The 27,470-nt window shown below is 32.8% G+C and overlaps 1 protein-coding gene across 4 annotated transcripts in view; it reads left to right on the top strand.

Annotated features, from left to right (window-relative positions):
- LOC118280392 (cystinosin homolog) overlaps nt 1-27,470 on the top strand; it is a 52,562-nt gene that overhangs the window by 1,837 nt on the left and 23,255 nt on the right. The window contains exon 2 of one of the 4 annotated variants that reach the window (XM_035600446.2): nt 3,492-3,571. Coding sequence is in view for 1 of the 4 variants with exons in the window: in XM_035600406.2 (XP_035456299.2) it covers nt 26,131-26,158 (28 nt within the window). In the remaining 3 variants the exon portion in view is untranslated. Of the gene's footprint in view, nt 1-3,491; nt 3,572-8,311; nt 8,626-25,523; nt 25,721-26,115; nt 26,159-27,470 lie in introns of those variants that run through there. The other 3 variants (XM_035600424.2, XM_035600438.2, XM_035600406.2) reach the window with 3 other exon arrangements.

Below are 27,470 nucleotides of genomic sequence, written 5' to 3'. Positions count from 1 at the left end.
TCCATAGGTATTTACTCTGCATATCACAGCCCAATCTTAATGAGGTCTATGGAGTCTGAAGTTCAATACTGGTTAAAGCCTCCACAGATTTTTGTATAATTCGAACTATAGTATAGTTTGTAATTTCTGTGTTATCAGCTTGCCAAGTTTATTTGATATTATATAGTTTAGTACTGAAAGATTTATAATCATGTCAACTTCGGTAGGTATACGATTTTAGGCCCTGAGGAATGTAGTTATGGACCTATGTTAAGTTCGATTCTAATAGTTCGCTTCTTCTTTCGCTTTCTTGTCTTGTACAAAAGACTTGATTCATTCGAATACACTCCGAAAACCAAAATGTGGGTTAAAAAATAATTGAATATGAACGTACCTATTTATATTCGCTGATCACTCAAGTAAAAGTATCCAAGCGACCATTAGGTACTCCGTTTTACCGATTCAGAAAGTTTTCCCATTGGCTTTCCTGTAGTTTTCCATAGCTCCAAACTTTCCACTTAGTTTTGAAGATGTTCTGTCGAAAATAAACACGTCCTAGTTTCGCAAGAAACGTTGCAACATGTTGTAATTTTCTATGCGATAGAAATAACTGATGTTGCTTGTCATTCATTCGCGTAAACAAATAGGTACTTACATATCTTTTAGGAAAAATGATAAAATGTCTTCTCCCGCCTTAGGATCCCTCTCCTAGGGACAGATTCTTCCTGACTGGAAACCATTCCGTTCCTAAGCCCAGTTTCCACCGCGAGCGGAACGGACCCATTAATGACTTCGTTAACCTCGCAAGCGCAAACTGCATACTTGTATTTCCACCAACAAATAGTCGGACGGAAAGAGCCGAGCGTGTAGAAAGAGTAGAAATGAGCTCGCTCGAGAAGTTAAATGAGTGACTCTTTCTGGGTGGAAATATAAACCTTATTTTACTACAAAAAGAATGCGTTTCGCTTAAGCATTTCCTGAGCCATGTTCTGAAATGTAATGCGTTCTGAAACATTCTATTCAGGCAATCTGAAAGGTAATGCGTTCATTACCTTTTCACGGTGGAAACAGGGCTCTACTTATGCTTCAAACCGGGGCTCCATTATTCCGCAAGGTCTTCCGCAGCCCCGGGTAAATAAATACCTACGTGGGCAACTAGGCATTTATTATAGTTTTTGAAAACGAAATAGGCGTAAATAGCAGATGTAAAAATTTCTGTGGCGGTTGTCATTGTTTCCCATTCGTTCACGCTACGTTTAATGACTTAAAATCCAAGGTTAATTGCGTCAAGTTATGCTTAATGTAAAAATAGGATGTTGTATAGTATGGGAATCTGTTAGTTATGATAATCCTAAGACTGACGGCAAATGTTAAGGAATATGGGTGCATTTAAGTGTAGTTGTAAGATGTGCTGTCTCTCCCTCCCTTCCTCAGTGAAAAACGTCTGTGAAATTGACAAACACATCGCAAGGAAAACCAATCAAAGCCTGTTTATCATTGAAATAAAAATAAATGATTCATTCAATTATGCTATTAAACAAATGTTTGCTTTGGTTCTGTTCAAATATGTGAATAAAATTCATTACGGATTGGCCTACTAAATCCATATTTGTTTGCCAATAAGATTCATTAAGGATGACGCACACGTTTTCACAGACGTTAATTTAGCATAAAAATGTATAGGGTTTGTTCAAATTAATTTCCACGACACCTTAAACCAGAGGTTTCTAGGGTCCAGGAAAACCTCCAGAGAGTCCCACAGGCGAAAGGAGGGTCTACTTTGACATGTCCAAAAAATGGGTGTTTACAATTCCTAACCGGGGTCCACGAAAATTTATCTGGTTTCAATAATGATCCTTTATTAGATTTCTTACATACAGCCATATTCATACAATAAAAAGTGTTTGACTATGTAAAGTTGTTGATATGTTTATTATGACCTTAAATCTAAATAGATAATTGCCCAAATATTTATCTCCTATTTTCTAAATACCTACCTAACTAAAATTCTCCACCAATACTCCAAAAGTGTGTCTATAAAACACTCCTATACAAAATCCATCCACAAACTAAAACAAATAAGTATTCGAAAGTGCATAGAAGTCAAATGCAATAACCTCACAAGTACCTCATTCCTCTCACTTGACTGGTCGTCTGACCCGGCTATCGGTGACGAATAGGAAGACCACTCCTTAACGATCTGACAATTGTCCAATTGTGCGAACACCCGAACTCTCTAATCTATGCCATAATAGGATAACAGCTTGCAAATTACCTCCTGTAGGAATGCTTAGATTGATAGATGGATAGACAGCGTAACGAGGAGAGATTGTGGCCTGCATTGTCTAATAGACTAATCTGTTCTGTACATGGACACTGGTTTGTTTATGTCTGTCTGGACTTGTGATACTTTTTCCTCTTCTATCTTGGGGTCTTTCCATTGTCAAATGTCCTTATAATATACTATAAGGCCATTTGACAATGGAAAGACCACATAATATACTATGTGGTCATTAATTCAGGCCTCTTAAGAATATTCATCTCAGTAGATAGGTAGCTAAACATCCCGACATACTCGTATGAATTGAATTGATTTAATGGGCATGTAGGTTTTCCTTCCCTATTCTCTATGTATATGAATTAAAGAACAATTCTTTATGAATTAAGTCATCTACATAAAAAAACCCAGAGAAAATAACAATGTTTAACATTAGAGATGACTTGTAGTTTCTCATGTGACTAGGTACCTATGTCCTAAGTATTTTTGCTTGATGACTTAATTTGTACTTACTGTAAACACAAAGGTTATAGACACTTGTGCACTTACGAAATACCTATTGGAAATTGGCACCATAGAGGTCTTAAATCGTTTTGAATTTACTGCCGTTTTCAGTCATTTAATGGTTACTCAAGCACTTCTTTTTTAAGCGGGAAAATCATCCAATGATTTCTCTCGCCAGGGCGAAGCGAGAGGGAGTTTCAGATTCTTACTGACTACCTAAAAGTCCCGATAAACCCGTAGTCCGCAGCTCCGGATTATGGAATGCCTTGGCAATTGTTTTCGGAACAAAATTGTTACTAACTAAAGAATAGTTTAAGAAACCATTAAATGTTTCGGATTATGGCAGTTAGTCTTATTTTGGAAATCAATTAGTCATTTTGGTTTTTTGTTGGGTGTGTCCTAAAATAACTAAGTCTGTTTATACAATTATTGTAGGATTAGAATCAGTGATTTTATAGAAATTGTACCAATGTATCTAGATCTTCGAAGTACCTAGTTAGTGAGACGCCCCTAGACCCATGTAAATCTATTTAATATACCTACTCCACGAATTCCTCAGTTCTATAAATTGTACAAAGAACTGAAAGTTTAGAGAAAATAGTATCAAAGTAAATAGTACAATAGTAAATACTATAAGTAAGTAAGTATACTAGTACTATTACTAATAGTAAGTAATAGTATAATAGTAAATAAATTTAATTTTAAAAGATTTTCCGATACTTTGTTTCAGATGATGTGACTTTCAATACAAATGGAAATAATATCAACCATGCAACCGGCTGTCTTCAAAAACAACTTCTGTATTAAATGGTAAGTGTCTGACGATATACAACTTACTCATTTATTTTGAAAATAAACCCCAGTTTACTCATATCGAGCTAAAAAATTGGTATCTCATGTGTTATATCAAGTATTTTTCATACATGTACTACTGACTAGACTGCCTCGTTGGTCGAGTGGTCGTAAGTGCGACTGTTGGACAAGGGGTCTCGGGCTCGATTCCCGGGTCGGCTTTTTTTTTTTTTTGTTTGGATGTGTTTATAAACATACAACTTCACAGGCACATCACACCCAGACCCGACAATTTGTGGATCAAACAAAGAGTTGCTCCGTGCGGGAATCGAACCCGCTACCCGTTGCGCGGCAGCCAGTTGGCCAGGCCACCGCACCAACCGTGCAGTCAAAATATCTCTGTAGTAGCACGAAGTCTGGAACAGTGCCCAGTATATGGCAATAGACTCACCCCAAGAAATGTGGGTGTACACTGTACATTGTATACCCTTTTTGGGATAAAACGCGAGACGTTGCTTTATTTTTCATGTATCAGCCACGTGCTTGTGCTCGTGAGTCAATGATCATAACCTAACGTAAAGATAATATAGACATGTATACGTTACAAGGCACTTATCTAAGAAGTTATTGCAAGTAATCTTCGTTATTGTAAATAATAACATATCACTTAAAAACTATATCTATTAAACTCATTAACTTGACCATGATTTGCATTTATTGTCTGTCGTATCGGCCGTATACCGAAACGACATTTAATATTTAAGCTGGCTTTAGGACTCATTCTGTCTCTGTTGTTTCAATAAATTTTATAGAAATGGAAATACTTTAATATTGATACTTAGCGGTGTTTGAGTGTTTGGCCGTATTTTTGATAAGTTTGCGTAAATATTGGACGTTTGTATTTTTCATTCAGTAATTGTCATCGATATTAATAGTTTGGATTTTTATGGTCCTTCGAGTCGAATTTTGATATCTACACTAAGTTTAGTCTTCAACATCCCCTTTTTTGCATGTTAAAACTGTCTGATTTTTAGCGAAATTTACTAGGCATTTTCTACAATATGGACAATTTAAATCACCAAGGAAAGTTCTTATTAATGTTGATTTTGTCTTCCTTTTAGGCGATACACGGTTTCTTAATAATGACTTTCGATTGCATGTAGACTGTAGCACTGTAGGAGAACCATCAGATGGTGTGTTTACTTGAGGTATTCAGGAACTAAGTAGGCCCAATTCCCCCATCCCAATCTTCCTAATCCCCGATTCCCCAACAATCCTTAAACTAATCCCCAAAAGGTCGGTAACGCACTTGTAACACCTCTGCTCTGGTGTTTCAAGTGTCCATGGACGACGACCATTGGTTACCATCAGGTGATACGTCTGCTCTATTACCGGCGTGTTCCATAAAAAAAAGTAGTTGAATTACCTTGATAACCACATCAATGGCAATTTCAAGATTAATGACTTTGAATTAATGAATAGAATGACTAAAAGAGTAATAAAAAACAACGTTGATAATATTGTTACAATACGTGCCACAAGCCACAATCTGGCCCGAACGAGATTCGATCCGAATGACTTGACATTTCTTAATCAATATGTACTTGACATCTTGGGGTTATTGTATTCTTTGGGTTAATGAGACAAATACAAAAATAACTATCGAATTGTATTCTTTTATTTTTTTAGAGGAGGTAGCTATGTAGGCTGTATTAGAATTTGTCTAATTATTTGCAAGTTCTATGCCTTGAAGTCATTTTTTATTTCTGAGATTGACAAAGTTTTAGATATTTTAGCTAAAAGCAAACACATTTGTAATTACTGGATCAAAAATCCCAAGTCTATTCAATATGCATATTGCATGCAAACATGATATAACAGGTGGCGTGTAGATTACACAACTATTAAGATTTTCCTCGTAAAATACAGTCTTTCAGTGTTTTGTCTTTCCTCAATCTTTTGAAATGCGTGCAAATATTTTCCTCTGCATATTAAACCACCCTTTCATGCATAATGATGACATTCATTATTCTTTATGATGCAACAGCTAATTTTTTCAATGCGCGTGCGCTTGTCGTCATTTACCATAGCCGATTGGCCGGGCTGATATAGAAGTGCATCGAACGCTCCGTTTCACTTTTAATAAACACGCATTGCACCGTGCTCTGATATGCGTATGGAGAAAGCCGATTTGTTTTACTCGAGACCTTGCTCTTGTTCTGTCACCCTTGCGTTGTTTCTGACTAAGTATTTTAACTTCTTAACGTATTTTGCGGAAAATGATTACAAAGAAAGAAGTGTTATTTTGTTATCTTGGCGAGAAAATAAAATAGCTCTTCTTTCATGCTCATGCTCAGACAATAAAATAATCAGCTAGAAGATGTCCACTGCGACTGAGCAAATATAAAAAAGTTTACTATAATTTCCACTGATAGTCCCTAAATATAATATACAAATATTATATTTAGGAATACAATACTACAACTATCTCTGTCATACAACACATTGATTTTCTTCTTTGCCCTCTCTCGCCTTCCTCCAAAATAATACCCATAAAAAAGTCCAAAGAAGACTTCCTAATTAAGTTAAATGACAATACAAAATAAATATATACAAACCAGTTTGTTACATCAGGGGGTCAAATATTATCGGAATAATGATTTCGCGGGGACCATGCTCGTTAGATAAAAATACCGTGAGAGACATGTAAAAAATTGTGTTAATCACGTATTTGTTCCGTATATTATTTTATCGAAGTAACTACTAATTTATTTTGTAATTAATCAGATTTATTCTTGTGCAAGTCTTATTTTACGATTTTCTCTAATTAAAAAAAATACAATATATTACACAAAAAGTATAGCAAAAAGGAATTTCAGGAAAACCCTATGTTAGTGGTAGTTGAAATCCATTTAATTTTTTTGGGGCAAACCTCATCTTTTTTCGCAAGGAAGTGTCGCACGCTAAAGTTAATGGCCCTTTACTTATTAACTGAATTCTTTACTAGTGATCTCTAAATTAAGACCAAAGCAAACTTCTAATCAAGAGAGTAGGTATTTGTTAAAAAATAATCAAAAAGTCACAATTACTTCAATTCTGCACACGAGCTACTTGATACCCGTGACATAAATGTTATCTTTTTCACACGATTCAATCTATTACTGAGAGCTTATCAAGTAGCGTACACAGTAAACACTAGAAAATAAAATGATGACGAAATTGCAATAAGTGATGAAATCAATAAACGCCATGTCATGGAAACTGACGTCATACCAGTGTTCTATGATGTTACAACTATAACGCCTAATTATGGAGCTGTAAAAATATCCGAGTCATTCTTGCAGTATCTTGCCGTAGATATTTCTATATCATCGTTATCATTAAGATTGTCAGCAGTTTTCTTGTCAGCACATCCTTATTGATTACTAGCTTCTGCCAGCGGCTTCGCCCGCGTTTCCGTGGGTTAAAAAGTATCCTATTTGGTATTCTAGACCATAATTTTAATAAGCCGTTTTCACGAGATTGAGTAACAAACATAAACACATTAACTCACAAACTTTCGCGTTAATAATATTAGTAAGATGGCCTTGTTAATTTTTTTCGAAATCCATGTCGATCGAAAATGATAAACATGTTTTTTTTCAAAAATGATCCTAGTTGTAATATACAATTGTTCTATCATTAATAGCTATTCAGTAACCCATTGATATCAAAGAGCAAACGTTAGCGCTTAAAATACTCAACGAAAATATTCGTTTTTGATAGCATCTAGTTTTTTGACAATGTAGAAAAAAATATATAGCTACTGACGCGTCTTGAAAACTTCTCCAGATATTCATCGTTTCATAAAAACATATGAGTTTTGATCTATTTCTATTAATTTACCTACCCATTGTCTATTTGACTTCCACAAACAAGGATAATTTCTGTACCTACACGTCTCATTTTCCTTTCGTTTTCTTGGTAAGCGTCTAATTTGAAAGCATTTATACTTCAGTTAATTCCATATGTCTTTGTTACATGTCCAATTAATTATGTTAGGTACTATTCTTTCCTTAAGAAGTTTTCCTCACTATTGGGAGGTAAATGTCTATATCTTGGCGCCCCGTTTTTCCAACGGGCTGTGTAGGCAATTATAATTTATGACCTAGTATTACTGGGTTGTTTAGCTCGATCATTTAATAATATATGCAGTATTATTTACATTTCAATTAGATAGGTATTTGTCTTACATTGGTGCGCGCCGATACAGGTGTAAGTTTTTTTCATACTGAAATGCAAGAACCGTTATATTTCTTATTGTGGAGATTAAAAGATAACTGTAAAACTGTAATAGACTTCTTCATGGTCTTTTGATCCTTATATAATTACAGTAAGTGGTTGCAGGTAAAACATACATATTTATTTTGTTTATTTTCACTGGCTGTAGGTATGTGTTAAATGTAATGATCATACAAACTTGCGGTTAAGTGCAAAGAAAAATATTAAATAGGTTTGTGGTTTTGATAGGTGTCTTGAATTTGAAAACTAAACCATATTTTTTCTTATAAGTACTTATAGTGTTTTTATGTGTTTTGCCTATAAAAAGGTAACATAGACACTTTATAAGTTTTCCTTAATTTAAGACGTCATCTCAGCCAGGTTTGTGAATGGCACAAAAAACCAGTGACGGTTTTTTTGACATAAGTTACGAATCCAGATTGGCGGGTTGCCGATATGTTTTCCTTAGTTGGTTGTCGAACTGCAACCGTGAATGACGTAGCAAAATATTGTATGGCATTACTCACTCGGCTATTCAGTAGATAGTGTGACTGACTCCTACACCTGACTTGCACAGAAATGCCCGACTCTCATTGATATAATTACGCTGCCGCCAACACAACCTGTTATCATTCAGCGTTGAATCGCCGCAGCGGACGCGCGCTCCGCCATATTCAATTCTTTTTCCGAATTTCGAATAACTTGTCAATTTTAGCGCCTATTTATTTAAAAAATATATTCTTTCTTTTTTTGCTTTAGTGAAGTGTTGTGTGCCAGTGAGCTCGATCGGTTTTATTGTTTCCTTTTGAACGGTAAGTTTTTATTAATATTTTATTTATTTATTTATGCGAAATTGTTTATTGTTTATTTAAATTAAAATAGGCATCAACTTATTTTAAATAGAAAAAAATCTTGAGTTTTTGCACTCAAGATTTCGAAACTCAAGAAAACGAAAACTTGTCTTATAAAATAAAAAATACCGTTATTTTAAACGTCAATTAATTTGCCTAGAGCCTAATTTTAGTTGTAAAACCCATAGTTAAAATAAAGTAAATGGTAACCGTGACTTAGACACAGCGTAATTATTTATTATTCTGATTAAACTTATGCACATATCATTGAGATACTTGCACATTTTTTTTTTACTTTTACTGCCCAAACTAGGGAAATAGAAACTAATGCAAATAAATATAAAGCTTAATACAATGTACTAAGTTTACTATTTCATTATTGTAGTGTAAATAACACTTATCAAGCAGGTAAATAAATACTGTCGTTTCTAAACGATATTATTTAATTGTACCCGCAAGATAATGCGATTATACTTAGGTATAATAATATTTTTATTATAAGTAATCAAGAGATTTCTTAAATAATAAAATTTTACTGCCTAGACTTTATAAATGCCAAAGTCACGTGTAAGAATTATCTCTTTTTTACCGACTACAGTTTTTTTTAATTAAAGACAGCTATGGATTATGCCCATGATCATAACTTTAGGAAAATGGTTAATATGCGATCTCTTTTTTGCCACCCGTCTCGGCCGTTAACTGTTACAGACATTTGAATTATTTAATATACAACCTTCATGCTTATTATTTTTCTCAGTGGTTAGGCAGGCGTCTAACTTTAAAATTATGTACTTTTTCCATGATCCTGCGTTTTGTTTTGTTTAGTTTTTGTATTAGATGTTTGGGCAGCAATTTTTAGTATACAATTAATTTTTAAATTAAAGAGTCGTAGTGTTATTTCTTGGTGGACTAGCCGTTTTTGTCATACAAACTTGCAAACATAAAGAACGCAACAAAAAAAAAAAGGAATCGTCTCGTTTTCGTGTGGTCATTCGTTTTGACGATTATTTTTTTAATACAGTCACCGAAAATCATGTGTGTACCTAATAATACATGCATAATTGAATGTATTTTTTTTCAGTCGTGACTGACCGAGCTAATGTTACTTGCATTATATACAACTAATAGTACTCATTATACAGAGTGTAACATTTTTATAAAACGTGTTTCAAAAGTGCGCAGTCTAGTGACGTATAAATTAAAATGTAACTAAACAATGTATTAAAGAATTATTAATGAAACATTGTACTCTGATACGATAGATTTGCGTACTTCAGTGATATTTAAATATTAATGATACTAGATTATATGCTTATGTATAATGCTTTTTTTTTGTGTGGCCAAAATCATTCAATGATTTCTTGATTGAAGTCTTGGGCGAAGCGAGAGGTAGTGTTAGATTCTTACTGACTAAAAACCACCCCGTTCCTACTGCTTTTCGAGCCGGAGCACCGGTAACCTGCTAGGCAGTCCGCAGCGGGTCGGCTATGTGCAATGCTTTCGATCTGATTATTTGCACTCTACTGTATTGCAGTGGCTTTGATCTACTTCTATAGGTATTGTATGTATTTACGTGGATTAAAAATAAAATGATATAAATTTCTTGGGTGTGTCGGTGGTTAAGAATTCGATATGTACTTAGTACTTAATAGAATTGAACAGTTCGTTTAAACAACTTTGGAAATTATAACGAATTCACAAAAATCGAATTCTGCATTTGATAACCTAATTCTTAATAATGAAGGTTAGATTATCATAACCTTGTTTAGTAAAAAAGAGATAGTAATTTAAAATAATGTGACGTGTTTTATAATCATTAAATTAAACGCTTTTGGACTGAAGGACCATTTTTTTTAAACACGGACTGTCTCCTTATTTTCTAATATTAATAAAGTTGTTTAAGCTCACACGTATAAGTAATGAGAATTAAAACCTTAGTAACTTAGCCATTAAGTTTTAATTAACTCGTGCGGAAATATATTTATTTATTATGCAAGTTCGTTGATCTAAAAGCCGTAACCGTGACCGTTTAGAAGGAGATTTTACGAATAAAATTATTTTTGAATATTGTACTTAATAATAGGAATTATGATAACTGTAAAACTTCTTTATTGCACCTATAACATATTCTTCTACCAATAAAACTAAAGTTAGTTTTTGTTCTTTGAAAAAAGTTTAATAGTACCTAAGTATATGGTCGACAAAACATTCGAGATGCCTCACTTAAGCTTTGTTGATTATCAAGCACCAATCAAGCGGCCCAAAATCGGCTAGTATAAAATAGTTCAATTCCCTAGAAGAGTCGGAGAATGACACTTCTACGAACACAGGCAAGCTTCTAGTTCTCAATATTAATAATTTATCACCTAAAGCAATATTACCAATACAGTGTAGTGCAATATTAAAGAAAGATTACACTTGGGGACGTTGTGAAATGGTCGCAGTGTATCGATTTCACGCGTATACACTAGCGTGTCACTTCACGTGTAACTAGATAGGGTCAGTCATTATTACAACCGACTTTCTGAGTGTTTCATGTCTTATGTCCGAATACTCAAACGCTACTCAATTTTAAGACGCTCTCAAAACTAGTTCTGTTCCTATCAATTCTTTATAAAATGACAGAGATAGCACGATGTTTAAGTACAACTTAAAATTGAGTAGCATTTCAGTATTTGGGCGTTATTCGTCTAATGGCAGTTCTTTTTGTAGGTTTAGAATAATCCTGTATTGTCTCAGAAAGTAATTTAATCTCAAATCGCTGGATCGATAACTGTTTTTAAAACAAATTTAAAAAAAAATTCTTCATTCAAAGATTTTTCATAGGTTGTGGCAGTTGGCCGGTTGAATATATATTTTTATTTGGAATAAGCGTTGAGAAGACAATCGTTTGATTTCATACGTCGGTAAACAATAGTAGTGTTGTTATTAGATTTGGTTTATCAACGTACACCATAACTGTCTTTTTTCATTCATTCTTCCCAAGATTTACTAAACAAACAAACACCTGTAGATATGCGTAATGCGTATTATGATGATTTTCACACAAAACGCAGTGAGTCTTTTAGTTTAGTTCAGAATGTCCTCAAAAATCCCATGAGTTATGTTGCATGCGCAAAAGACCAGCTCATTCGAAAAGTCATACTACCACGGATTTTTTTGGAAAATACTTTCTTTTTACCCATATTGAATCTTCCTTAACAGTCATAGCTGTCATCAGATGACTGATGACGTTGGTCCTTAGGAAAACCCTTTTATGAATGAAAACTGAGCTAAGCGAAGAAGGAAATATGTGTTTATTTTGTCTATCTTATGCATTGTTATTTCCCAATACGTAATGAATGGAACCTCAATCAATGAAACTATGAATAAGGATCGTGGAGGAAGGAAAATGTTTTATTAGTTATTGTTTTTCGTTCATAACCGCAAGACGAAAGATGAGAGTGATCACGGAAGGTAATATAGTAATTAATTTCTGTTTGCTGATGATTATATCCCTGAATCATTAGGGATGAAGGTAACTGTTCAACATGCGTAGCATTTACGTATCAATTGTCTTGGTTTTGAAGATCTGAATCACAGTTTTTGCTTTTAGATACCTAAGTATATAGCTTCATTTCTTCCTCTTTTCTTTTGTCTATCTATCGTCCCTAATTCGTTCAAGAATCGCATTTGTGACTCCTCTAGTGTTGCGGGTGTCCATGGGCGGCGCTGATCGCTTACCATCAGGTGCCCCTTTGCTCGTTGCCCCACTATTCCACAAAAAAAAAAATATCTTGAAGTGAAACATTCTTTCATTCTTCTATAGTACCAAAGTTCATTGTCCAATTTTCTTTTATTTACAATTGATACCTACATATTACAGTACCTAACAAGGTCAATGTGCCGTAATATTTGAAAACATAGCTTTATCTATAGTATTTGAATGCATGACAGTACGGATTACAACTGATAGTAGACTTGAAGGGCCACTTCAGCTATCATGCTCTTGACTGTAGCAGATTATTATATTAGGACATTGTAAGACTACATTTAGGGTTGGACTGTGACATGATGTGCTTACTTTATCAATACAAATGTAATGAAATATTGTATGTTTATTTATTTATTTATACAGGATAACCAACAGCTGCACATAGTCTTAGGATAGTGTAGATTAGTTGTTGGTTATATCGTTTTCGTTTTGGGTATTGCAAAATGACGTAAGATAATTATGAAGATGATGATTATTTGATCAATAGGATAGGCCTATGACATCAGTAGGTATATGAAGTTTTCTATTGTCTAAATGATCTAATCTTTAGTGTATCGCTAGGAGATTTAAAAAAGAATTTGATCCGTTCTAAAACAAAATTTTAGATTAAACATGCAACTGTTTGGACTATAAATAAGTACCCAAGGTTGTCTAGACCGGTAGCACGATCAGTTATAGCGTTCTTTAGTTAGACTGAGCATTTTGCAAATTCCTAAAGCAATAAAACTTACTGGAAACTCAGAAATCCTTTTCAAAGCTTTTGTCTTAAAAGGTATATGCAATACACGTACGTTTAAGTAAACACTTAAACTTCCCTTTCTAATACTTATTCGGAATAAAACTGCTCTAGAAATCTTTTGAATTGGCAAAGTTGGAAAGTTTGATCGTCATTTTTACTTTGAAATGCTAGACTTATTTGACGACAAAGATGGATTTACTTGAGTTTAAACTTTTTACTTTTCATCGAGAAGTCATAGAATTGTCTTCATCTTTAAGCTATAGGGCACTAAATATTCGCGTTCTCAGTATCCATATAACTGCATAACTGGTGAAAACTAGTTTGACTAAGAATTCCTGTCTAACTCCAGTGAGTTAGGGACGTGATGTTATGTTAACTTTTATAGTTATGTTTTAGAACATAATTCAATAGCAACGTAAACGTCTCAGTTATATTTAGACTGGCCACCGAACTGACCCGGGTCGTAAAACCTCGCTCACACTGAATACCTTTGAGGTAGGCCAAGTCCAGCACATATTCACAAAATATTATAACCCTTATAACTATAATATACTATGTCTCATAAAATATGCTGTTTATAGTCCACTAAAACTAATATGCAATCCAAATTTATGCAGCTGCGTGACTGGACTAACTGTTCTAAGTAACACTGCCAAAACCTTGGTATATTGTGGTATGTATCAATAAAATATATGACCTAGGATGTACGGGAATATTTCCGTGTCGCCATTACATAAATTACTTTGTATTAGTTCCGTTTAGTACACTAATATTGTTGTTACATTGTTAAAGCAAAATATTTTGTTGGTCCTTTTGGTTTGGTTGGTATTTATTTTGGTCCTTTAATACGGTTATGTGAATAATTGCATTAGCATCCTAAAATTATCATTAGAAAAGGCTCCTGGATACGGTGGGCATTTGATAAATGGAGATTTGGAGAAAACGCGATCTTCCTTGTCCAATTCTTCAAAAAAAACAATGTGTAGTGTATTATGTTATATCTACTATACTACTTAAAGCATTCAATGAGCCTATTGGTGAAATATCCAACAAAGACCGGATTCTATGAATTTGTAAATATGTGGAATTCAACCGGTTATCTTATTATGTATTATCATAACATGTCAACAGATACTTTGTTGCAACATCCTATTAATAGATTGTTGCTATTAGCATTCTATCCTTCATCTTCAATATTGTTATTGGTAATAACAATAACAGATTTACTCTGATTATACCAATAAAGTAAATAGCAACAATTCGCCATTGAACACGTCAGTGAAGCAGTGTTTTGCAAAACATTAGGATCCAATTTATATGTAACAATCGTTGCTTGTACAAAAGGACCATTTTCCTAAAGGACTTCTTCTTGTTCTCTATTCATATCCCTAGTATTTCTTACGTGCTAAAACATACCATAATACAATGGTAATTAACGGTATGATCAACCATTCACCAGTTATTTAGGAAACCCCATTTCCTATTGCGATCAGGTCCTTATCTCCTCATTGGGTTGCAAGACCAACAAGGTAGTATTCTACTCCATTATTAATAGTCCACGTGACTTGCATCAGAAAACCTTTTATTTATTGTATAACATTACTAAAGTAATCTTAATCACGTACCAACCTTATTACATGGAAACATACATACATATACTATGTGCAGGTACGTAGTGCAAGAAAGTTTGTATGTCAATAGAAAGTCTACAGTTTTGTGCTTTAGCGACGATGCTAATTTGTCTTATCAATAAGCAGCTGTATGTATGTACGCTTCACTTGTTAAATTATTACTACAGCATGGCACATGGTCCTTGGTTCCATCAAAGATCTACACATCATTCACACATTGTTAGTAAAATTCTCGTTAGTAGCATAATGGGATATAGAATTGCATTTGGTGTACTGCAAAAGGATTGAAACCATTCATAGACTCGGTTATTTTACCAAGGATGTGAAGTTGTACAGTAGGTACAACATTGAGAAATTAAAGATTAGTTACCTAGTTCAAGTTTATAAAAGAAGAATGTGTGAATAGATGATGACGTATGCTAAGTGATACTGACTTAAGATACCCCATTTCGTCTGGCAAATAATAGATTTTTTATCAGTCATCTTGTTAGCAAATATTTTGATAACATTTAAACTTTTCTTACGCACGTATCGGCGTTTATCTAGTATCTTTTTTTTGTGTTATAAAACTTCCGCTAAATCTCAGATAATGGCGACCTATTTGTTAATCAGTGAGTATTATTAGTTTGTTTCCGTACCTACTGCGTCTTTGAAAGTTAGTGGTCCTTTGAGTACTAAATTTGAGTAGGCTTCTGTAGCAGGTTATGGTGCTATAGTTGACTTTTACATGTAAATACTGTAGATATTTATTGTAATGAAAATCAGAGCAGTTTGAGGAGTTTCTTTATTAATTTGTGATACCTACAACCTACATAACATTGATGCTTTGTTAACCAAGTATTAACACAAAAAGGTGCAGTTTCAGTATCCCTTATCTTATCATTTTGCATATTTCAAGTAAGAAAAATCTAATCTTACTAGATATTTTTATAAAACTTGGTTTAAAGGTTAGGTTATCATACAATAGAAAATATTTTGGCTAAGATTATTTAAAAATATTACTAACTGATTAAAAATAGTATACAAATCTTATAGGTCATCAGCATTTAGTTAAAAATATTATTATATTTTTTCAGATAAGTGAATGATTATCTCGGATTGAACACTAACTAGGTCAAAATAGATTACTGCGTATTTTTAAAACCTATATCTTATATACGGAGTTTCAAAACTTACTCAAAATTAATGTGTATATACGGAGTTACAAAATTACTTGACATGAATGTCCCTTAATAAATTGAGTTTGATTTAATTATGCTTATTAGACACGCTTTATTACTCGAATCCCATGAAAAAATTAGGAAATTGTGAAAAGAACTATAACTTCAGTTTTCAGTTTCCGTTCAGCTGTGTGATTGTTTTGTGAATACCGGTTACATGCGAACTTATGTTTGAAAACAACTGAAAAAATTCTAATGTGGCTCATTGTTGCTTAGTTAGTTTTGTGTAATCAGTGTAGTATTGTGTATCGCTTGCTGCGCATGAGTTTACATTTTTTGCTTGAGTTTTTCGGTTTGGAAGTTAGAATTTTTTGTGTCGTATTTTTCGGTAACGGTGAAAAAATATTATTTCTGTAAGTTATATTTATTATTTTTTTATTCACCTTTTTGAATGGTTCCTTGTTGCTGTTGAAGATATTAAAATATTTCTTATATTGTAAACTAAAGATATAATAATTAAATAGATATCATTACGGAAAAAAATAAGTTTAGGTACTCGCAATTTGTGTCAACGACACAATAAACGTTTAAAAAATTATATTATTGCAACTATTTTTTATAACTTCCTTACGCGTAATAAAAATGTCAATAAATATTTAATGCTACTAAATATATTTCAGTTAGAAAGCGTAAATGTAACATGTCCGTGAAAAGTCATCCGTAATAAAATACAGTTAGTTAGTGAAAACTTGCTCGACTAGTATTTAATCTCAGTTAGTATTTAACTCGCCGAGGCGGCGGATAGAACGTAAAATAAATCATTATACTTACTAACATTTAATTAAACCGTTTTTATGTTCATTAACCAACTTTCCTTCATCACTGCTAATTGGTTGTCTAAGGAAAAACTTAACGTGCTCACTGTGTACAGTCAGCTAGAAAAATATCATACTGTATGTGTCTTCCAGGATTTTGGTATAGATTGTCATTTTCAAAATATTCTAATAATTTCATAACATGAATATTTTCTAAGGCATACATAATACATACATAACTTCACACCTGTCTCCCATGGGGGTAGGCAGAAACAATGAAACGCCATTTGCTACGATTCTTGCACACCGCTTTCGCTTCATCAACAGTCATCATTTTCCAATGTTCCACAGAAAATATTATTTTAACATGAAAATACTTTTTTTGTTCAATTGCAAATAAAGAATAGGGTAAATACCAAGCAATACAACTCAATAACAATACTCGTATCATACTAAGCAAACACAGACTTACACAAAAAAGAAAATACTTTAAAAATTGATTATCGTGTATATGTTACGGTAAATCATTAATTGAAAATACACGTTTTGGTAAATGTGAATAATCGATCGAAATTTATCACTTTTAGTAGTGATTATTAATAATTCACGACACATATTGGTGAAAGTAATAAAATAAATATAAACCCTATGTTTTTTGACCAGCATGTATTTATTTATAATATTAAACACCGTCTTACGATTATATTAATTAGGTCACACAAACAAGGTTACTTGTAGCTTTAAACCGAAAGGACAACAAATTCACATATTCTGCGCGTAAGTGCGGCTCTTCGGACGGCAAGTAGGGGTAGCGCCACCCGACCAGAACCAGACCTGTGTGTGCAGCGCGTAGTTCTGAAAGAGCCATTTCCACCACAGATGGGGCCCAGTAGGGCTGATGCCTGATCCGGAGCTGCGGACTTCATAGCGGGTTTACCGGGGCTTCGAAAATCAGGAGTAAGAACGGGGTGGTTTTTAGTTAGTAAAACTCTGACACTTTCTCGCCACGCCAAAAAGGGCACATTTATCACAAAATTAACAATAAAATTTTTTTAAAATCAAATTTCATGAAACTTATGCAATAAGTCTATAGTGGTATAAAATTGTAACAAAAATAAAATTAAACAATTATTGTTTCATTAACAAAATCAACACGAATTCTAAAAGCAATCATCAATAATCACATTTGGTTTGCCTGTAAATCTCCTGTAGCACCTATAAATGCAACAAATTAAAAATTTAAAACTATTATCATAGAATTCAACAAATATTTGTTGTGTAAGTACAATATAATTGCCTTTTAAATTGAAATAAATACCAACCAATACAACTCAATAACAGTATCATACTAAGCAAACACAGACTTAAACAAAAAAAGAAAATACTAAAAATTGATTATCGTGTATATAATAACATATCATTATGTAATTCCACGTACTTGATACATGTCGTTATGGAATATAATGAGCTGTTTCAAGGTTGAACTCGTTTCAGTTCGCCAATTTACTTGGAAACAGTTGGAAAGCTGTCCCGTCTAGCCGGTACACTTGGTATCAGCGTTAAATTGTAAGCAAGAGTAATATTTAATTACTATAGTCATGGCTTAATAATAATGAATTTCTTTGTATTTTGTGTGTTAGAAATCAAAACATAAATTAAAATGTGAGTTAACAAAACGAATGGTTTATAATTACAATGTTTTCAATAGCGTTATACGTTTTTGCGATCATGTGTGTATGTATGTGTGCGCAATAGAACGCAATGCACAGAATAGAACGAATGAATTCACATGTGACCGCCTCGCTTATACTCCATGAACCTTTCACGTGAAAGAAAATAGATTACTAACCTTAATCGAGTCGATCACAATACATTTGTTTTATGTTAATTGGTTGCCGCATATTTTACTATTGTTATACCTAATTTATAATGTACTCCGGTATACTTTGTGTACATATACTAGGTATAATGTACAAAGTTAACTACACTGTCTCATGGGACAGTTATCATTGTTAGTAATTAATACTCGTAGGTTCACATTTAAAAATCAATTTCCTTTAGCTTACTGACTATCTGGTGCTATGATTTACCTTAGCAAATATGCGTAGAACGATCATACATGCTATGAATGACCGTATATTAGTAAATTGGATGATAAGAGCCTATTCGTAGTCAGTGTTACAAAATACGACTGTCTGTTACTTACATTACCTATTAGCCTAGTTGTGTCAGAGTTGAATTTACTTTTAAATGAACATAAAACGATACACTTTACAAACTATAACGTAATTTTGACTGGAGATGTTGTGCGTGACTGTACTTTTTGAGAGTGATAGCAAAAAAATGCAATTTGAGTCCGGACTGCAGCCTGTAATGGCGGCTAATAACGAGGAGTTGATTTAATTTGAAATCCAATGACGTCATCGGAATTTTGGACACTGGACAGCGTGTGACATTTACTTTCTTTGTTGCAAGAGACGCCATAAATGTTATTATGAGCCAATATGCAACGTCTTACGGTGCGTTTCGTTATAGAATATTTGCCAAAAAGGTTCTTATTTATTTGCGATGCACGACTTTGTTAAAGAGCCAAATTTTCAAAGTAAGTGTTTTATGATAATTCGATTAGTTTGACAGAGACGTTTGCCGACAATTTTATCTTGATATTGATTATAGAAAATACAGTATTCAAGGTTATTGGTATCCGTATTAAATATGGTAACGTGAAGTAGATCACAATCATTTGTTATCTGACATCTTCCAATTCAGTATAATAAGATTATTGTCCCAGTGTCCTTGTCTTCTTCCGATGTACCTACTTAAGTCTGACCTTTATCACGTTCCACTGTTAAGAAACCACTTCTGTCCTAACATACTGTACACCAACTGCGAAAAATCTATAAAAACGTATGAATTAGTCAATTCCCTTGAATAATTCTAACTGTTTAACATAAAATTATCATTCATGAATACTTTTTCTATACTATTTTACTTGAGGGAAAGGTGATGAACTTACTGTCTTCGTAATAGTGGGACGGAAATGTATTAATATGTAGATTTAGTATCTTTTACGCCGTAGCTTGTGTTACGTCATTGTTCAGTAAAAGTAACAAAAACTATTGATTTGTTTCGAAGACCGTCCTTTCTCTGCCCAGTTTTAGACGTGAAGAATATTTGCAATCACAGTTTTTTATATGTACTTACATCATGTTCATGACATGTCATAATTGAAAGCACCATTTGGTAACTAACATTTGATGATGACTGTACTTTTCATATTTAATGATTGACGAAGTGTAGACAAGATTATTATAAATGTCGTGTATCTTAAAATAAATGATGTCTTATTTGTTTTGTGTCAAATAAATGATTTAATATACTCACGTGTAACACGTGTGAAAAACTGACATAGTACTATCATAATTTTAGTAAAATATTATGTACTGGCTTCTGCCAGCGGATTCTCCTATTTATTAATTTATGTACACAGCATACAACACAATATTCAAGGTGTCACAATATTCACAATAAATGGACAATAATAAGTATGTATTGAATGGCGGGAGTCACGTAGATAAATAAAATATTGACAATAAATAAAATGGAAGACAATCACTTTACAAATGTTATGATTAATTTTTCTATACAAAAGCAGAATGAAGACATTTCTCATAGAAAACTTGACACCTGTTTACATGTTGTTTATAGTGTATTTTTATTTATTTATGAATCGTAAATTGAACGTTACTCTTGGTAACAACAGTTGCAGTCGTTTTAATGAGTAAGTAGTCAACTCGGACCACATACCTACGGCCCATTTGGGACGAGTTGCAGAAAATAAAATAAAATAATATTTTTAGTGGTCAACTCGTCCCACGTCACTACCACAACGAGATAAGGTACAGTCAGTAGCAAAAGGGTTAGTGTGGAAATAATAAAGTTCTATTACTTTGTTGAAAGCAAGAGATTTTCTAGGAACTTCATTCTATCTATGTTATTATTTACTTCATAAGTGACCGCCATGACCATTGTTTAAGCCACACATGTTTACTATTCTTCGTACGTTTGGATAATACATGAATTTGTGCGATTGCTAAAAAAAATTTAGGTACTTAATCAATTATTTAACCGACACTTAAAAAAGAGATTCTTACTTCGTCAGGATTTTTTAATATGAAATAATCTATGAACAAAACGAAAGTAAAGAAAAAAACTATAAAAAAATATTTTTAATCTTGTGTTGCTAACTGTACCAAACATTGATAAAGTTAAAAAATCCATACAAAAAAAAAGTGGGACGAGTTGACCACTAAAAACTTAATTTATTTTTAATTTCCCCAACTCGTCCCAAATGGGCCGTAGGCATGTGGTCCGAGTTGACTACTTACTCGTTTTAATGAATAACTCAATAACGTGTTGAGTACTAAGTCATTTAATGATTACTTGAACTATTCCTTAGTGACAATTTTGTATGGTAAACAACTGCTAAGGGATGTACCTAAAACAACTCATGCGATTATTCTTTCAAAGATGAAAACAACAAGGTTTTTGACGTAATTGTCATTCCATCTCCATTCAACTGGTAATTTGTTATGTAAATGAGTTTATTATTACACTTAATAACGCGTAAAAATATGGTCAATGTAATACATATGACGTCTTTGTTACGCACTTGAATTAGTAGATTATGCAAATCGTCTAAAAATAATATTTAAGATATTGATAAAAATATTATTTCGAGTTTGTTTTGACACCTGAAACACCAGAGGCGTTACAGGTGCATTGTCGACGTTTTGGGGGTTAGGAATTTAAGGGTTGTTGGGGAATCGGGGATTGCGAAGATTAGGAAGGGTACGAAGGGGGTTAATTGGGCCTCCGGTAACCTCACTCATACAACGCAACCGTTGTTTCACGTTGGTTTTGTATGAGGCCGTGGTTTCACTCCAATCGAGCCGGCCCATTCCTGCCAAACCATGGATCTCCAAAACTTTAAATTGTTCAGATTTTGTATCAAAAGTGAAGTACTGTTGCGTACATTGCAACATGTATCTTAATTTTAGCTTGATCTACATAATTTTGGGTCAAACGTTTTCAGTTACATTGTACCTATTGTGTTTCAAATAAGGGTCAACCACGAACCGTATGTCGTACAATTTTGTCACCCAACATTGTCTATGATTTAAAACCAGTTAGAAGTTCCAGTTGCCACCTTTAATCATTCATTGATCGATTAGGTAGTGTGAACGGATTTCTGTAGTGAAATAAATTAACTATTGAGCAAAAATATTTTGTAATATTAATGAATGGTGAAATGAACGGATATTCATTTGAATATTTTTATTTTTACCAATAAAACGAAATGTTTATTTATTATGTTTTGTAATCTTGATTAATGAATAAAATTTTATGCTTTTTATTATAAAGATTGCCTATGTTTATCGTTTTAAATATGCAACTAACCTTACCTTTAATACTTACCAATCATCAAGTGCAATTTTACATCGGCCGTGGAAGTTATATGTTTAGACGATGACTCATTCAATAGACGCTTTTAGGATTTCAGAACGATTATAGCGATACTAACATATATTTATTTTTAAACATTGATATAAAGCGGTTACTAAACCATTCGTATACCAGAAGAACATACTATCGTAGAACATATAAGTCTAATCAGCGAAATGTTGCGAAAGCAGCTTTCATTCATGACCGTGTCACTCGCTTCCCTACAGTGCATACGACTTCACATCGAACTATACAATCCAGTATATCTTGGTCTCGCTATATAACGATCTTTCCACGCATTCAACGGTCAGTTTGTACTGGTTTTATAAGCTTGATGTGTAGTGTATACAGTCGACAACAGCGTATAGTATAAAATTATATATATATTTTTTTTATTCTTATCATACGATTTGAAATAGTTTATGTGCGTGCTTTAATGGTTTTAGTTCAGATATGTGAAATGCAGTGATTATCGATATACGTCTTATTAACTCTTTATTTTCGGTTCGTTTTTAAAAAAATAGCTCGGTAGTGCTTAGTTTTAATTATGAGTGTTTCTAAATAGCCTTGAGACTATAAAATTTTTAATTATTATTCGACAGAGAGTAATCTTGATCTTTATACGGATTGGTCGCATTACATTACTGAGATCAAGTTAAACAGCATTGCAGTAATTTAATTACCTTACTTAAGAGAGCTCCAAGAGCACATTGCAAAAACCAATTTCCTATCACGTTATATGTCAAAATCTTCGCCAAGACTATAGGTACAGGCAATAGTAGTTAGCCAAATGTTTGTAATAAATAAACTAATCAATGTTAACACTTTTCCTTTCACATGTATAAATTGTTAGCAACTTTTATGTCATAAAACTACGTTAATGCATTTCTATTAACGAAATGAATTAGTGTCTTGAAAATAACATTGGATTTCGAATAATGTTATTCATGAGTAAGATTGTCTTTGAAGTATAGAAATCTAATATGCTTAGGTATTATCGTATTTAAAATCAATGAACTGTAAGATTCAATTTCCTTTGTACGTTTTACGACTATATGGTTGATTATTGCTTATCAAAAGCGAATGTAATTTATTTTTGCATGGTGCATGTGATTTGTAATACTGTAAATCTTAGTAAAATGGTTAATATACTAAGATTAAATTAGGATTCCTCAAAAACATGTAGGAATTAAAGCTGTTTGGTACCACAGTAATTTAAAATTTAAATTAAGTTAATCCTAATGATTTATAGGCTTCCCATTAATATTGTTTTCTTTAAAAATATTTTAATAATAATATGCGAAGCCTTGTTGACTCAAGTGTGAGCTTTATAAAAAGCGTTGAGGTCATTAACACCTATTTATATTATGCCTATACAAAGCTAATATAAAACTGACTCATAATATAACCTGACCTTGTATACTGGTTATTTATTTACTAAAATAACTTAAATACTTGTACAATACTCCTAATATGATTCATTAAAGTATTTGTGAAGATAAATAAATGTTTGTCACTCTTGAACTCGAAAACTGCTGACGAGATTTTGGTGAAATTTCGCAAATAGATAGGCTTGTATTTTTCTCCCAGAATAATTACGTATTGCAACGAAATGTGAATTATTATTTGTATTAGGCATTATTGTTTTCCTCATAAGTATGAAAGCAATTAACGAAATATATGTCAATGAGAATGTATTTTATCTGTACAAATTGTTGTGTGTTGACACATAACATATGTTCATACATACATATACGATTGTATATGTGTAGCAAGTAATAAAACCTGCATTAAGTACTCAGTTATTCCAAAGTCATAAGGTAAGTTATGACTTTTTAATTAAGTAATCGGAACGTAAGAGTTAATTGAAAGAAATGTTTACTTACCTACTACTTTCTTTCTTTTTACTTCTTTCATTCGTTGTTACATCAAATATCTAATTCTATAAGATTTACCAATTAATTTCTATGATTAAATACATCAAAATCGGGTCAGTTGTAGCAACTCACAGTGCAAATCATGATTTATTTAGATAGTTCAACAAATATGATTAAAAGTAATGAAAATTGAATTCTAAACCATAACACATTAAACGCCATGGGGGAACAAAAGTGACCGACACTAGCAGAAGATTTGCTTTGAACAGATCTTTGTTGGTCTTGGCCTTATGTATGTTGTCAAGTACTTCTTTACAAATCACATAATTACGGAAACAGTTTAGTTCAGTAAAAACATAGCATTTTTATATGTTTTTCTGTCGTTTTAAATCATCGTTGTTAAAAGACCATTGACTGTGATTTCCGACTACTTGGGTATGCAAAAACGGTTGAGAGACTTTTATGTACATTTTCTGAGCTGTTATAAAAAGTATAGGTATAAAGAACTTTATTCAAAATGAGGTGCTAAAAATGTTAATGTAAACAGATTCGTTAGTCGACTTAGTCTATCTAATCTATTCTCTTCTAACAATTCCTGGAACCCTGAAGAAACTGCATCTGCCTAGTTCTTTACGGTATTAAATTCTCCATTTGTGTTACATTTATTTCATTACACCAAGGTTTGGGAAACCTTGCTCTACTCTAATCAACTAAGAGTATGCTATTCAAGTATGCAATACTCTTTCGTCTATATGTCACTGTAAACAAGTTTAATACGTAATTACGTACTTTCAATTTTATGTATCGTTTAATGTCGTCACTATACACAGCAAGTCATACTTGTTTTGTGCATTGAAACACTCGAGTTTTGGATAAGGGATCGTAAAATTAAAGGTTGTAATTGATAGAATGACTCAATTCAAACACCACGTTTCTCGTAAATAGTTTAAAAACATCTGTCCATAGAATGAAAATATTATTGAAACAAGTTCGAAGACTTAGACGTAATCGCATGTTTTTAGAAAATAAGATGATATGATATGAATGATCTTGCATCACTGATTTATCTTTATTACGTATGTCAATAAAAATAGAAACTTCATAAGTCAGTGTTGTGTGATAGGATCAGTTCGCTTTGGTCCTTCGGTACAAGTGCATTGCAAATCTGTTGATCACTTAACAATTTTTTTTTAATAAGTTTATTTTTACCTTTAGTTATTTTAGATGGGTATTTCCACTAGTTATAAAATTAACTCTAATTGACTTTCTAGTAATTAGGTAATTAATTATTTTACTATCGATAAAGTGGTATGATAATCTATACGTAAACGTGTGATAAGCAAAAATCTTAGATATGAATGTTATTCTTTTTATCGCTGTTTAAAACTGGACAGTTTACTTTGCGAAGCGGTTGTTAATGTACGAATTGTTGTGAAGTTTTTTTGCTTTGCTTTTTAGTTTAGTGTGTTGTATGTTGAACCGGATTTGTAGTCGGTCGATGTGTACTATTGTGGACTATTGTTTTGTGCTGATTTTACTCGCGTATTCACATCGTGTGGTTGTTTAAAACTTCTGGTAAGGTGTTTTCTTTATTGGTACAAGCAAGCTCTTCCTTGTTTTTAGATATTTGATTTTGGACTGTATTACTGATTAGATAGGTTGAAAATTATCTAAGACATAAGATTTTGGTAGCCAGTTTTGCTTGCATTTGTATATTACGTATATAGAATTCAAATTGAATTTCTTCATTATAATAGAATTCCTTCTTGTGCTTTCTTAAATTCACTTATTCATTTGTTTCTGTGATTTCGTTCTGTGCCTCACGGTTATCAATAAGGATATTATCTTGAATCTCGGAACTGATTTTAATATCGCCTTTATCCTTGTACGCTTTACCGTACCTATTCGTTACTAAGAAATCGTTCTTAACTGACGATATGGAACATTTACTTTTTGATAGCGTGCATTAAAATTAATACTGACGAATGACTGGTGTTATGGAGATTATGTTATGTAAGTCTGCCTTTCATATACTTAGTCACTTTTGTATTATATGCCTGTATATAGTTTCTAGTCATTACTTTTACTTATACTAGACTAGCAGACGACTTGTATTTTGGCGTTAAAATTGTTATACAGGACTATCAACTCTATAGAAATAATTTTCATTTCCCTGTGTTTCTTCCAAATTACTTGGGATCAGCCCTATGTCTTCTTCCATTATTCAACTGTCGTCACCTCCCAATGTCCCTTTTTTGTCTTAATTATCTTTCCTCACACGTCCTCATCTGTTTTTATATGACCTCTTCTGTTTCATCTTCATTTAAATTCGCTTTAACTAATACGTAATATTGGTACGAACTCAGACGGTCACAACTGTGCAAATTCTGATCTTCATTAAAACATAACTGTTCCTCATTGCTCCATTAATATGTGATGTGATCGAGTAATTTAGATAACATGAACGTTCTTACTGTATAGCCATTGGTATGCGGCCATCTACTTGTGATCCTTAGACACAGTAATTCAGCTTTATCAATGCAATCGGTTGCCAAGATAATTTTAACGATGCCATTTATGCTAGTGATTACTTACTGCTTACTACATACGGACTACTGTTTTATTTCGCTTATCTGTAATTGATAGCATTTATGAAGGCTACCTTGGTAGACAAAGTTTGAGTCAAGAAATCAGTGTCTAAAAGAGATCTTTGATTTACAAAGTTTAGGTTATGTATTTGGCAGAAAGTTGACGCAAAAATAAACGTCGCTCAAATACTGTTGTCCACTTGTTAAGTGGTAAACGAAACAAATATTTTAGTATCGTAAATGGGTTACAAAGTAACGGTAGACTGTTTTTATAAGTATGCGTCTCTTTAGCATTCATGAGTTGAACGGCTGCGCTGTCTCGCGATTCTATTAGCCTTGTACATCATGTTTACAACGGTAATTAGTGTCAAATTAAATTGATAAAATTGCATATGTTAGGCTACTGTTAATCATCTAATTTCGTTCGTGAGCTCGTTTCAAAATTATTGGAAAAACGATTGATTGAAGGTTTATGCACTTTTGATACGCAAAAGTTTGTGCTAGATTCATTTTAAAAGAAACAATAACATAAATATTTGATACAAATATTTGTTTTGCTAGACATTATGACCAACATTGGCCTTTCTTTAAATATTCGTAATTGGCTTCAGAGCCCCATATTCCTTTACATACCAGACTATGTACTTAAGAAAGTAAGCTGTAGAGTTTCCAATAAATAAATAAATTACATACGTACTTACTTAATTTCAACCAATGACCAAGTTAGAACAACAGGT

The sequence above is a fragment of the Spodoptera frugiperda genome, chromosome 20 (assembly GCF_023101765.2).
Source record: "Spodoptera frugiperda isolate SF20-4 chromosome 20, AGI-APGP_CSIRO_Sfru_2.0, whole genome shotgun sequence".
Lineage (NCBI taxonomy): Eukaryota > Metazoa > Arthropoda > Insecta > Lepidoptera > Noctuidae > Spodoptera > Spodoptera frugiperda.
The sequence above is the reverse complement of the archived record's forward strand: the minus strand, read 5'-3'. Positions and strand labels throughout refer to the sequence as shown.